The sequence below is a fragment of the Cyclopterus lumpus genome, chromosome 5 (assembly GCF_009769545.1).
Source record: "Cyclopterus lumpus isolate fCycLum1 chromosome 5, fCycLum1.pri, whole genome shotgun sequence".
Taxonomy (NCBI): Eukaryota; Metazoa; Chordata; class Actinopteri; order Perciformes; family Cyclopteridae; genus Cyclopterus; species Cyclopterus lumpus.
This window is the reverse complement of record NC_046970.1, coordinates 3737217-3752454: the sequence shown is the minus strand read 5'-3', so window position 1 is coordinate 3752454 and position 15238 is coordinate 3737217. Positions and strand designations below refer to the sequence as shown.

Genomic DNA, 15238 nt, shown 5'->3' with positions numbered 1-15238 from the left:
CACACACACAAAGGAAGCCACCCTCCCCCTGAGGGTCTAATCCATCCATCTGACACCCGACATGTGAAAAGGGGATAAAAGAGGGTCCATTTCTCCAGGCGGGGAAGCACAATTAGGTGCCCCCCCCCCGACACCGTGCGGCCCTGCTGCGTGTGTTGTCTGTGTTGTGTGTGTTTTGTGTGTTGTGTGTGTTTTGTGTGAGAGTGAGCGTTTCCGTGCTTTTGGCGGAAAATCTGCCCTCTTGCCGACACACTGGTGAAAGGCGATTGCCGTAATCCGGGAGTGTAAACCTCGCTGTACAAATGGGCGTAAGGGACTTTGTGTGTATGTGTGTGTGTGTATATATACACACAGTATATATATATATATATATGTGTGTGTGTGTGTGTGTGTGTGTGTGTGTCAGAACCGCCAGCAGAAAGCTGCACGTCTGTCTGGGTGTCTGATAAGAGGCATCGAGAGTTTAGAGGAGCAGCACCAGAGCCGAGAGGATGCCGCCTCCACGGGAAGCTTCAGACATTCCTTATTTCTAGTATTCGTTGTGATCCGCTGGTTGTAGTTAAGAACTCGTGTTGCACACACATGCTCCCTTCAACTTTTTCTAGTTTTTATTGTGAGAACGATGAATTTGTTAGCTGAGCTGCAGGGAAGAAGGAAATCCTTCTGTGTCCTGGAAGCAGATGTACCAGCGACGCGTACGCATAGAAACCATGGTTACCATGGCACTGGAAGTCATTTAAGGAGTGTGTTGCCAGAATATGGGCTCCACGTACCACGACATACGTCAGACCGGTCCTACAGCTCCGTGTGATAAGGTGGACAAATGGAAAAAGATGGGAGACCAAATCTAATATAATTATCGTTGTCAAGTACCTATTATATATGTTCCACTTAAAGGCTGTTGCGTGCACAATTGTATTCTTCTTCTTACATTTATTCTGCTTTGGTACTCTCCCCTCTGTTTAAACGTCATGAACTAAATCCCTGTTGAGATCCATGCTCGTGCACGGCTTTAGAAATATGTATGCACGTTTCTCATGCATCTGGCTCCCAGTGGACGGGAGGTTAAGACGCATATCTCATCTCTGAGAACAAATTAAAAACATTTTTAAATCTCATATATTTGAATGTAGATTTAAGATTTTAAGTAGTTGTGTTCTGGTTGTAAATAATCCCATGCAAGGTTTAAAGTTGTGGGTTGATTGCCTCCTTTGTATTTGCTTTATTGTTTTTTGACGTATGCCTAGATGATATTGTATTGTTTGAAGAATGTAGACAGGCTTTATGCTACTTTCTCTCTAATAGATAAATCTGACTATTATTTTGAAAAGTTAAGCAGATATGTTTTACGTTTGAATGCGAACTTGACGGCTACGGATCTCGTTACGGACGGATGCGCATTTATACATTTAAGAAAGTGTAATTACACATTTAAGAAAGTGTAATTACATATTTAAGAAAGTGTAATAGTTTAATGGACCCGTATGAGGCTAAAGCTCTTACGGTGGTGATAGTTTACCAGTTTTAATTAATGTACTTTAACCCAAAGGAAGAAAATAAAGGAGTCATTTTACCACCAGTAAGTTTTCATGCCACACTGGTCAAGGACAAAACTCTACTCAACTTTATCGCAGCAATGCGACAAAGCACGCCCCCTGGAAAAAAGTAATTGTGCACAATCATTAGCATCCGCACATTAAAAAGCTGCCTCATTTGTTGCCAAATAAATGCTTGACCTTCTATAAACCTTGCCCCCCAATTGGGGCGAAATGTACACATTATGGTTAAACTTTACAGTCAGCAAATGCTGCTTACCTTGGTTGATTAGAAAAAAGCCAAAGACTTCTGTATTTGGATGTATTGAACACCATAAGTAATATACAAGTGAAATATATGGTTTGGTACATGAGAAAATTCAAATTGCACATATGGTGCCCAAATGCCCATTTGGCCTAATTTATCTGTACTAAAACCTCTCTAACTTTGTTCTGCTTCACTTTTTCAAAGTCAAACTTTGCAGAGAGACTGTTCACATATTGTTCTATGTTCTGGGTGGTTTTAGACCTTTGCTCTGCATCCTTCCAAGAGATAATCATCCTGAAAGCGCTTTTTTTTTTCCTAGGCGAACCTGAAACGTCTATTTTTGCTGTGTTTCATCTTCATTTACTCTTAACCAGTAACATATATACTAATATGTACACATCTGAACAAAAGCTCACATGGGTTGCCTTTATTATAACACCAACATTATTCAAATAGCCTTTGTGGTTGCAAAGATACACCCTTTTTAGTTTGGGTGCATTATTTCCAGCAGAAACCTAAAAAAATAGGTCGATGTTTAAAAGCAAAACCCTTTAACGAACGTCCATCTCCAAAAACCCTCGGCGCAATAAGCGCGTCGCAATCGCCGTCGTCTACAAAGAGACACACTGCGATGGGAGGAAATAGTTCACCGGCTATATTAATAGGTGGAGGAGAATACTCCTGAGTAATCCTCAGATCTATTCCTCACAAAGTGCATATTTGTGTGTTTTTTTTTCTTCCCGAGCAACGATTATTGTTTTCCTTGTGCCTGTCTGCGGGCGCCCAGAGGCGCAGCGGACAAATCACCTGGCATCACGACTTAAATCGGAGACAAGAGCTGCGCTGTTTAGCCTGCTGGGTGTGCTTGATAGAAAACAGCAGAATGTTGTGTCTGGAGGCCTCATGGTGATTGCGAGAGGTGTTAACTCCATATTCGCCGCTCTCTCTTCTGGATGCATGGAAGAAGAAGAAGAAGAAGAAGAAGAAGAAGAAGAAGAAGAAGAAGAAGCAGAAGAAGAAGAAGAAGAAGAAGAAGAAGAAGAAGAAGAAAAAGAAGAAGAAAAAGAATACATGGCTCGTCCCCACCGCCTCTTTCATTGCTTTTTCTCTGCAAAGACGAGAAATAAGTAAAAAGTTCCGCGGCACACCGGCGACATTTCCACATCTGAAACACGTAAACACGTCACTCACTCTGACGAGCATGTGAGGGAAGGGTCCTCGGGAGTTCTCAGGCACGTTGATGGGCGGGATGACCCAGTCTCTCTTCTGTCGCCTCAGCCCGTTGGCAGAGGAGCCCCTCAGATGTCTTCGAGGGAACTTGATCACTCTGGGCTGGGAGTCCCAGGCTCTTGACAGCATTTCTTCAATGCCACCCTGGGAAAAAAAAAAGCAGAAAAAAAAGGCAAATATGTCATCACGCCGCGTCTTGCATCGAATAACTTTTGCGCGTCGCCGCCGTTTGACGAATGCTATTTTTCTTCCCGACGACAGGTTGGGAGATGAATCTAGAGAGTGAAACTAAAATGCTGGGTGTGTCACGCTGACAATAACCCCCATTTTGGGGGAGTGACAGAGCGACAGACACAAGAAAATATATACATATATTTATATGTTACCCCCCCCCCAAAAATACTGCTGCATCACATTTCATGAGGCCTTTGGCGAGACACACTCCGCCAGGTGCATTTTTTTTTTTTTTTTTAAAAGCATGCGCCATTATTCCCGCCCGTCTCTGTACTCTCTGTTCCTGCTGAAGACAGAAAACAATGTGACACTCTCGCCCCGACAGAAGCCTGTCATCAGATAAAACAGGTGTTGATGAAATACCAGCGCAACCACGAGGGGAGCATCACACGCGCGGTATTATGGGCAACGCCTTTGAAGGAATGTATGGGAGTATATACAACCCTGCGCGATGACTCCCTCCAGCTACAGCTGCAGAGAGGAGATTGTGTTGCTGAGACGAGGGTTAGAAGGGTGTCTAAAAGATGGAGTGGTTTTTTTTACCCAATCCTCTATGGTGTCCTCCTGTGTAAAATGGTTGTATTGCTGTAATCCACCTAATCCTATTGTTGTCTCTGGGCCCTGTGTGTGCACACACACACACACACACACACACATGCGCTCACACACACTGGCATTGTGTCACTGTCACCTGAAGCACAGTGGAAATCCTCCCGCTCATCCGCACCTGGAATACACCCGACGCAGTCGCACGCGCCAAACACGGGGGGCGCCGGTTCATCATATCAATATGCACCTGCTTTGCGCCTGTGACTGTAAGCCGCACCTGAGCAAACGCTGTGTCTATTTATTTTTTTCTTCATCTTTTTGTGTGAACTCTTCAACACGTTTGGCGGCTCAGAGGATTGGACCGCCAGCTCGGCGCGGACCTCCGGAGTGTTTGGGGGGGGGGGGGGGGGGGGGGGTAGATGGGGGCCGACCAAGCGGATGGTTGGAGGACAGAAAGAGGAACGAGGAGGGACCAGATGTGTTTCCCAGATAAGATAACTCTCGTTCCGGCTCCACTCATCCAAAACACTCGCAGGTACCAACTGGCATGGGGGAGGCAGGGATGCTGCCAACCCAGCCTCCATGGACGGCAGGTGGAATTAGTCTACGTCTGTGAATGCGCGCGTGTGTGTGTGGTTTTCTGTGAGTGTGTGTGTTTCTGTGGCCGTGTGTCTATTTGCAGATGATCATTTTGAAACAAACAAGGGAGTCAACAAAGATCACGATCATGCAACCAGACGCTCTCTGTGTCATCAGGACCGTCTCCATGTCAACGCAGAGGGACAGCTACGACACATATGATAGCTGCTCCACCTCGCGATCGAGTCCTTATCGGCAGGGAAACACAACGACCAATCAGCCCGCCGACGTACCGGCGGCCCATTGGGGCGCGGCGATATATATAACGAGGTCAAAGCATCCGATTGGTCGGGGGTCCCGGCATTCCTTTGGAGAGCAGAAGTCGGGAAGGGAGACAGACGATGAAAGGGAGACGTCCTTTTGTTGTGAGTCTGCTTGTGGATGATATCGGCGTAGCGACTGTCACTTTCAGCACGGCCGATGACAGGCTGTTGGTATTGTGACACAAAGGAGTACAAAGGAAAGAAAGTTTAAAAATGTTATTGTGCATGTGTCGCGTGTTCAGCCATGCACGCCCGCGTGTGCACACGTGGGAAATCACCTCGACGCAGGCACGACCGCACATGTAGAAATGCGTGGAAATGACGCACGGGCATATGTGCGGGTGTATCGGTCCGTGTGCGTGACCCAGAGAGTGTCTGTGCTTGAGCACATGACCAGGAGTCAGTGAGTGTGTCCCTGAAGGGCCCCGCGGGGGCATCCTGCAACCCAGAGGCAGGCAGGGCCAGCTGGCAGCTCCCTGCTCCCAGGAAGGCTGCACATCGCCGGGGCCATTCTTCAGGCCGGCAGCCCCCGAGCCCTGGAGCCGACATCTGGAGGTTATCAGCCTGACAAACAGGCGGAAACAATACAATAAGAGTTGCGTGTGCTCATTTGCCAATTCTCTGTTCACCGCGGTGGCTCTGAAAACATATTATTCAGGTCTTCAGATGTTTTGTTTTTTTATGTCGTTGCGGTTCCCTTTGCTGGTTTCGCTACGATACAACAAAAGAAGAAGAAGGAGAAGAAGAAGAGAGATCACAGTGCTCGTCTTCAGTCGGGAGAATGTTCTCCCGTGAGTTCTTTTTTTCTCAGAAACTAAATTGAAGAGAAATAACATTTAAAGCTAACGTTGTGTAAAAAACAAAAAAAACAAAAAAAGAGTGAAATTCTCACAGCTGCTATTTTGCCTTCCGGTGTGGATCGTCAACATAATCAGGCTATAATCACAAAGTTAAAGCGCACGGCAAAAGCGCATCCATGCGACCCCACGCCACGTCTTGCTTTGCATCGAACCGGTGGACCCCAGAGTCCTACGTTCCACCCGGCTGCCGGGCACCTCTCTGTAATCTACCTCGAACAGGTGAGGCCTGGTCTGGGGAGAGTGCGAAAAAAATAGAAGAAAAAATGCAAATCAAATAAGCACTAAAAACCGGTCCAGATCCAGCGGTGCATAACTGATGAGCTCTAAGCCGGTGGAGAAGTCAAACCAACGTGCCATGAAATCGACGAGAGGCCCGACCCACGTGAGCTGCGATAGCCTGAGTACACAGATGCTCAGGGGGGTCGGGTGGGGGTGGGGGGTCTCGGGTCACGAAACGATACACTAAAATCCGCCGCTTGACCGCCGGGCACCATTTTTTTTTAACCGCACCCAAAACAGCACGGTGAGGAAACTAAGCCGAGTTATTAAAAAACTAAACCGGTGCAGGCGAGAGGAACGAGCCGCGCTGCGTTTTTTTTTTTCCCCGAAGCCAATTCAACTGAGAAGTGTCGCTACCCAAAAAAGGAGCCGGTGTTTGAGTCTGCCTGTCTTTTAATCAGCGTCGAGAGGACGAGGAGGATATCCGGAGTTGTTTATACCCGCCGTGCGGAGACAGCGGCGGTGTTCCTGTAGGAGGTGATGCGATTATTCCCCCGAAAATGAATAGAACAAAGAGATGGGCTCAGATAACGACTACTTACCTCTGTGTGTGTTTACCCAACTAGAAAAAAGGGGAAAATTGGCCACACTTCAGTTCCCCAACTAACGTCGGTATTTTTCCGACTCTATTTTCCCCGTGTCTTTTGTGTCTAATGGGGGAACAACAATTTTGGAAATTGTCCCGAACGCCGCAAAACCAGCAGCCACAAAATGAACTGCGAGGACAAGTGAGCAGCGTCAATGTAATGTTTTTGTTGTTGTTGTTTTTTGTTTTGTTTGTGCCTCTGATCGACTGGCTGCTCAGATTGTCATCATAAGCGTGTGACAACAGGATGGGAAAGCATTATTGGCGACATTGGAAATCTTAAACGTACGGTTTCCGTACAACAAACCGACCAGGAAACTCGTGCTTCCGCTCCAGCAACGTGTCTCCTCGCCACATCTGAGTGAAAGGTCTTGGAAATGAGGGGAAGGATCGCAACGACCTTGGTGCCCTGACCTTTTTCTCTGGCCCCAATATCTGCTCTACGTATTAATTTGTCCAAAGCTTTGGTTCCAGACAAGCTACCTGCAAAAAGGACGATGTTAAAGTTCTGCACACTGCGGTGCCATAAGTTATTTTATAGTGCTTTGGCGTAACAATCTTGTATTCATGTCTTCACTATTGGTGTTTTTCTCTTCTCTGGATCGTACTGCAGGAGCGGCTCGCAGACTCAAACCAGACTTTCTGCTTTTACTCCAGCCATAAGTCATAAATAGTCGATGTCAAGTGAGGACAAACTGTTTAAAAGGGAGATTTTTTCAGCCTCGTGGAGGTTGTCACTCAATGTTTCACTCAATCCCTGGAATGTCATGCAGTTTTAATAATGTGGCTCCATGAGGAACGGTAGTATCGGACAAGTGTTCCACCGTGTAACACAGCAGCAGCGAAATGAGAATGAACCACCGAACCAAAGTGTATTTTTGGTATCTTAATAGGCATTCCTTCACCCGTGTTCCTGTCTCACATTATCCTGTAGCACATACTATATTTTAATAATTACATTTTTAATGACTAAGCTCCTAATGAAAAAGGTATTCAGTTTTTTGTTTTATTATTCCTCCTTGGGGGCGTACCGGGAGATTTGGAACTCTCACTCGGTGCGAGTTCCAAATTATATAATATTATTATATCATTTATAGCACGTGAGGAAATAACCGTGACGCCGACGCATGTCAACACCGTCCGTGAAGGAATGCGAGCCGCCACCGTACGTGTAAACGCATTTTTATTTAATTTTTTTACCCCGAGTATTAAATCTTTCTCCAGCTCCATGACGTGGGAACATTGATATATACGCCCGGGTCCATCGCAGACTACGCCAGAGTGGAACATTAGCTCAATCAATGTCAGGTCTCCATGATTGCACCGCCAGGAGTGTCCAGCATTTTAATCCCCCACTCGGCAATTGCTTTTGCTCCAAGAGTCTCTGGCTTTTTTATTTTTTTTATTTTTTTCACGATTAGAAAACATGAGAACGCAGCAGCCCGGTGGTGGAAGTCGGTAACGCCGGCCGTCACATGCAAAGAAAGCCCTGCATCGTAACTGCCGTGCACGCTCGTGTAATGACGCCTTAGATGGTGACTCCAGAGAGAGGCACGCTGTTCCGACATGCTCAAAGGAAGACTTATGGAAAGCGGTTAACGGTTAAAGTTAACGGTTCAGGTTTTCATGCCACACTGGTCAAGGACAAAACTCTCCTTCAGGAGGAAGCTGGTTCACACTTTCTCCAAATAACGAGGCGTACACATCTAATCAGACAAGAAACCCGGTGGTCGGGCTTCGATAGCATTTAATTTCACCTAAATCCAGTTTCAAAATCCTCTTATCGAATCTAAATCCTTTAAGAATATTTTGATCAAACATAATTAGGTTTGAGCTTTCAAACACTCGCGAGTAACTCGAGCTGAAAATGTCTAAAGCAAAGATCCGTCAGCGCCATTTGTTGACTGATTAGGCAGACACTGATTTTTATACTCTATATAAATACTAATTAAATGCATCCGAGACGTTGTGATATCTTCTAACTTCTGCACCCTCTTTTTTTCACGAGACACATGAATACTCGCGTTCCCACTACGGCACTATTAGGTTTCCAATGGTCGTCCGCTAATCAAGACGGTCGGTGGTTCGATTCCCGGGTCCCTGCAGTCTACATGTTAAAGTGCCCTTGGGCAACACGCTGAACCGCCAACTGGTTCTCCCTCGTTTACCTTCGTCAGGGCCAACGGATGAGGGTGTCCGGCCAGGGCCAGCTTCACGGTGGTCTCCCAGATGTGGGCGTCGCGGAGCCCCCGGGCCGTCACCATGAACTGGACGGGCTCCGACAGGTTGGCCAGCTCCTGCTCGGCGTAAACCGACCCGTCGGGCCTCACGCTGTAGTTGGGGTCGCTGCTGACGAAACCCAGCTCTCTGCTGCGCTGGCAGTCCTCGAACTTCACTGCAGAGACAGATGGGGGGGGGGGGGAAACGGAATTAAAGAGAAGCATAGTGAGATTTACTTTTTACAAATCCTTCGGCGCATCCGGCACGTTTTGAAATGAACCTGCATCCATCGCGACCTTTGAGTCCCAACTTTGACGTCAAAAACAAACAGAAGTGTGATACAAGGGGTGTGTGTGTGTGTGTGTGTGTGTGTGTGTGCGTGTGTGTGTGCGTGTGTGTGTGTGCAACCTAATTCGCTTACATAGCAGTCTTTTCCCAAAGTAGACGGATAGCTATGTTGAAACAGCCTTTCCCTCAGCTTCTCCAAGGGGAAGAGAATTAGGCCGACTGCGGTGCCTGATTTTCTGCCTGCTTTGCTGCCTGATTTTCTGCCTGCATTGCCGCCTGCTTTGCCGCCTGCTTTGCTGCCTGCTTTTCTGCCTGATTTGCTGCCTGCTTTTCTGCCTGATTTGCTGCCTGCTTTGCTGCCTGCTTTGCCGCCTGCGCAGGCTTCTGCTCGACTGAGACAAAAGAAAAGGAGCCGCCAGGGAGGACGCCCAACACAAACTTCTAATCCTGTTTTCCTGTTTCCAGAGCGATGCACGATGTCGGTCCGCATGAGCGGTATGAGGACTGCCCCCCCCCCCCATGAGCAAAAGGGGTCACGGAGGAACAAGCAGGGAGATGGTGTTCGGCTGCAGAGTGCATCAGCGCGGACTCTCCAGTGACAGCTGACATGAATATGCCGTTACACCGCACACAACACGGGAGAAAACCAACCGCCTCAGACGCCACTGTTTGGAAAAATCCTTTCATTTCGTCGCCAAATTTAATCATCACTCAATGCATCATCATCCCATGATGCAACGGCGTGAATGACTTGATTTGTTGCTTTCAACGTGTCTATTATGTGTGTGTGTGTGTGTGTGTGTGTGTGTGTCCCGTCTGCCTCAAACCCCCAAGTTGAAAAGCATGTGCTCTGAATGACGCTATCTCACAAGCGCTCGCTGCTGATAACGAGACAAATTGATTTCATAAATCACCCAGGGGAACAGATCGTCTGAGCATGAGCCGCGGCGGCGTGATTCCCCCTCCCCCCCCACAAAAAAGAAAAAATCCAGCGTGAATAATTCTGCACAGCAAGCTTCTTTTTTAAAAATGTTTTTATATCAAAGCCATCTATTTAATTTATCGGCCGGCTTCCTGTCAAAAAAATAAAAAATCATCTCCCAAAACAACAGGCTGATAAAGCCTGCTGGGCAGTTTGTTTTTCGACCTCTCGGAGTAATCGCATGCATAACGGGACGGACGTTAAACACACGGTGGACAACGTGTGCATCTGTCCATGTTGGCGAATAACAATCCTTATGTGAGTGATGTGCTCTGTGTTAAGTGACTTTGGGGATCATTTATCAAGCCTGGTGTGTGTGTGTGTGTGTGTGTGTGGGGGGGGGGTCGGGGGGTAATCTAACATCAGGTTATGACAATATGACGCAGACCTGCTTGAATTGTCCCACAGATGAATTGTGATGGCAGGCATGTATTATGTAAATGACTTCAATTAACTTGAACTGAGCGGGCTAATTGTTGTCACTTAGACAGGTCTCTTGCGGTGCAGCTGGGAGAAGCTTAAGGACACGAGCGCGCACTGCAAAGTGTGTGTGTGTGTGTGTGTGGGAGTGTGTGTGTGTGTGTGGGAGTCAATTCAAAAACGCAGCTAGTTGGAGGATGTCTGTCCTCAGCTGGCGCATATATCATTTTGGATGTTAATTCTACATTAAAAGCCCCCGAGGTCTCCGTGGCTCTGCCCGTTGCCCCGCGCGCTGCGGTTGGTGCCAGTTGGCATGGCAACACACACATGTGGGCCGTGAGGGAAGAGTTTGATTTCCTGCTCGGGCACCAGGCCACCGGGCCACCTCGCAGCTTACCATCCATCCACCGGCCATCGGTTTGTAGCCCGCGAGGGGGGTATGTGGGCGGGTCCACGACCCCGATCCCCCAAACACGTCGACTCGGTGTGAACAATATTCATAAATGCGTTGATATTCATTAAATAATCCCGAACACAAAGCGCAATCAAATCCGGTGGTTGGGATCTGATCTGCCACGCCGTTAAATGGAGATGAAAGCGGGCAGAGAAACAACGGCGACACGAGATACTGATAGAGGAACCGTGTGAGTGTGTGTGTGTGCGTGTGTGTATGTGCGTGTGTGTGTGCGCGTGTGTGTGTGTGTGTGTGTGTGCGTGTGTCTGTGTGTGTGTGCGTGTGTCTGTGTGTGTGTGCGTGTGTGTGTGTCTGTGTGTGCGTGTGTGTGTGAGAGAGAGAGAGCGAGATGGCAGAATAAAGGAGAAAAGACGGGAGATGCAGATACTGCAGCACACAGGAAAAAAAAGAGAAAGATGGAGGCAAAACTGAAAAAAAATAGAAAATAAAACAGTAATTGGAACAATTTTCTCTGCCAAATCCCCAAAAAAAGAAAAAAAAAGAATCCTTTGTTTTGAGACAAGAGGTCCAGATTATTCATCGCCGCCTCATCGTGATGGAAACGGAGGCGCTGAATGAACACAAACACGTTGATAACTAATATGCGCTTATTTGATGCAATCCTCGTTATTTGTTTTGTCACGTCGCACTTAGCGAACTACGGCGCGCCCGTGTGCGGGAAATTCAACTTTAAATGAACAAAGTAAGGCCGGGCCCCGCGGTCCTTCATCAATTCATAATCACATCCATATTTTACTGCTATGTTCAATCAATGCCGCCACCGGTCGGCTCATCTGGACTGCAGCGCTGCACACGTGATCTTCACACTTTGTGTGGCTTCTGTGCGCAAATATGAACGATGTTTTCATAATCAGCCGGCAGTGATCGAGGAGGGGCGGGGCCTCGCTGGTTATGGGATGTCCTGACTCGGAGAGCTCTGGCGTCAGTGGCCTTCTTCGTCTCTGACTGCGTCCACGTGTGTGTGTGTGTGTGTGTCTTAAACCACCAGCTTCATTGTGCGTGTGTGTGTGTGTGTGTTTGCATTAATTTGTTCTATTTTGTAGCCTAAAAGTGCGTGTGTGTGTGTGTCGTACGCCGTTGTGTCCCTGCCTAAGTTTGCGTGAGTGTGTGCATCCTCCTGAGTGTGTGTGCGTGTGTGTGTGTGGGTCTGTGTGTGCCAGAGTGTGTTGTGTATATGTTAGTGTGTCCTGCCATCCGCGGCGGTGTTTGGCAGGCCGCTGAGGCCGGTGTCATTCTGCTCGGCTGCTCTTCTCTAGACGCGCATGGAGGAGAACACGCGGTCCAACAGAGCGCGCACGGCTAAAAACAGAGCGGCCAAGCAGCCGTGACCGCCGACCACCCGCCGAGTCCTCTGCACACACACACACACACACACACACACACACACACATACCCAGGCGTGAGGGGAGAGAGAGAGAGAGAGAGAGAGAGACGCTTATGCTCTTTGTCTCTTCCAGCTTGTAGATCCACGACAATACCCGAGTGGAGGCCAACGCCGCCCCTGTGTGGAAACATTACGTGTGACAGCCGGCCGTGTGCGTCCACACGGAGCGCGCCTCCCTCGTCCCCGCCGCGTCCGCCTCCACCGTGTTCACCTGTCGGTCCGCGGCACGCCTCCACGCCATTCCCTCCTCTCGCTGTCACCCGTCTCCTCGTCCTCCACTTCCCCAGCGGCCCTCCTTCCCTCCTCCCTGTTTAACCCCACCCCGCCACCTGTCCTCCTCTCTGTTCCTCTCGTATTCCCCCGAGCTGAGGCACTTTCATCCCCCGAGAGCCGGTGTGAGCCAAAGGCCTCGGCACCCTGCTGGGCCAGTTATCACCGCTGTTAACTTGAGCTGGGAACAATATGGCACTGGGAGCGTTCATCCACTTGTTAGCTGATTTCAGAAGAGATTATCTGATTGATCTGACTTCGATGGATCTTTTTATAGACCTGCTTTTATACAACAACCTTTATTACCGCAGCCTTAGTCTCCCCTTTTTTTTTTTTTTTACGAGTTCCGCGTGTCTCACCTTGCTTTCATAATGCGTCGAATGCTAATTTGATATCTGCTTTTTAAATGTAGTGATTTGGTTTTTCCTTTTGTGGTTTTAAAAAGGTGTATAAATAAAGATTGTGACATCAGCTACAAGAGCTAAAAATAGACGTCTGACGTGCATGTGTGTGTGTGTGTGTGTGTGTGTGTGTGTGTGTGTGTGTGTGTGTGTGTGTGTGTGGTCCCTTTATGCAGTGGATGCAGTCGTAAAGAGAAGTTAAAAGTCTCGCAGTGGAATACTCGGTGGAGAGAGTCCGGACTCAAAGGGGTTAAAGAGCTCCAGACTGAGCATATGGATATTAGTGACGGTGCCGTTCATCGCAGTCGCGCCACAGTGCTCAGTAAACATTCCCTCTGGTACCACGCTGCTTTTCTCCAGCCAGCGGGGGAAAAAAAAATAAAAAAATCAACGCCACCCACTCAATTTAACAAATCACAGTATTTGCGCCGGAGGCTTGTGATAGGCGGCGGCGCCGAGCCCCCGCACCGCCGCCGAGGAACGCCGACGCCGGGGCTGAAACACAGAACACAAACATCCCGGCGGGACGTCTGTGTGCGCGTCGCAAGTCATCTGACAGATCGCCACCATTTGTTTGTTTTTTTTAAACGTGGCTTTCAGTTTCTTTTTTTCTTTTTTTTTAGAATGACAGCGATCCATTGAAATTGACTCATTTGGAGTGCACTCGGACTGAACAGTGAATGGAAAAGATAAACTGATGAGCTGGATTATTGTGGAACAAATGACAAAACCATAATTTGCAAACTAGGAGCTTCATTCCCCCCCCCCCCCATCCTAAATTAACATCAGCTTTCCAGAACCTACAAGCCGTGTTTTTCAGCTCGGCTGCCAAGCGTTTTCTTTTCTAAATGTTGCGTGTCATCCTTTCCACCAACGAGGGAATGAGTTTACACCTTTCAGCGGCCGGGCGGGCGAAGGGAAATGCAGCGGGAGCTGTCGTGATTGGCAAGTGGAGATGTAAAAAAAAAAAAGAGAATAAAAATACATCTATTTTCAGATGTTACATTACATCACATGTCATTTAGCTGACGCTTTTATCCAAAGCGACTTACAATAAGTGCATTAAACCATGAGTCCAAACTCAGAACAACAAGAATCAAGCAAGTACAATTTCTTCAATAACTTTAAACTACAAAGTGCTATCAGTAAGAGACATTTAAGTGCTACTAAAGTGCTAAACAACAAAGTGCTATCGGTAAGGGACATTTAAGTGCTACTAGAGTGCTACTACGGCTCTACCTTCCCTATTCAAGCTATAGTCGAAAAAGATGTGTTTTTAGTTTGCGACGGAAGATGTAGAGACTTTCTGCTGTCCTGATGTCAATGGGGAGCTCGTTCCACCAATGAGGTGCCAGCACAGCAAACAGTCGTGACTTCGTAGAGTGTTTAGCTCGAAGTGAAGGAGCTACAAGCCGATTGGCAGAAGCCGAGCGAAGTGAACGAGCTGGGGTGTACGGTTAGACCATGTCCTGGATGTAGACTGGATCCGATCTGTTTGCAGCACAGTACGCAAGTACCAATGTTTTGAAGCGGATGCGGGCGGCCACCGGTAACCAGTGAAGGTCGCGGAGGAGCGGAGTAGTGTGGGTAAATTTCGAGAGGTTGAAGACCAGTCGAGCTGCTGCATTCTGGATGAGCTGTAGAGGTCGAATGACATTAGCAGGTAGACCTGCCAGGAGGGAGTTGCAGTAGTCTAGCCGTGAGATGACCAGAGCCTGGACCAGAACCTGTGCCGCCTTCTGAGTGAGAAGGGGTCGTTTATATCCTGATGTTGTACAGCATGTACCTACAGGAGCGTGTTATTGCTGTAATGTTGGCAGTCAGGGAGAGTTGACTGTCGAGCGTCACACCGAGGTTCCTGGCAGTCAGTCGGAGCCAGCACTGAGTTGTTGAAGGTAATAGTCAGGTCGTGGGTGGGAGAGCCTTTTCCTGGAAGGAGGAGAAGTTCTATCTTGTCCGGGTTAATTTTCAGGTGGTGAGCGGACATCCACTGAGAGATGTCGGTCAGACAGGCAGAGATTCGTGCTGCTACCTGTGTTTCGGATTGGGGAAACGAGAGGATCAGTTGGGTGTCATCAGCATAGCTGTGGTAGGTAAAGCCATGCGAGCGAATGACAGAGCCAAGAGAGTTGGTGTACAGGGAGAAGAGAAGAGGACCAAGGACTGAGCCCTGAGGGACCCCAGTAGTCAGAGGACAAGGCTCAGACACAGATCCTCTCCAGGTTACCCGGTAAGAGCGGTCGGTGAGGTAGGATGAGAAGAGTGAGAGCGCGGTGCCTGAGATACCCAGGTCCTGGAGGGAGGACATGAGGATCTGGTGGTTCACTGTGTTAAAGGCAGCGGAAAGGTCTAGAA

The 15238-nt window shown here is 48.1% G+C and overlaps 1 protein-coding gene across 1 annotated transcript in view; it reads right to left on the bottom strand.

The window, feature by feature from the left end:
• Positions 1 to 15238, bottom strand: part of LOC117730908 (cadherin-4-like) — a 172199-nt gene that overhangs the window by 60159 nt on the left and 96802 nt on the right. The window contains 2 exon segments of the mRNA XM_034532971.1: positions 2995 to 3177; positions 8612 to 8838. Coding sequence (XP_034388862.1) covers positions 2995 to 3177; positions 8612 to 8838 — 410 coding nt within the window.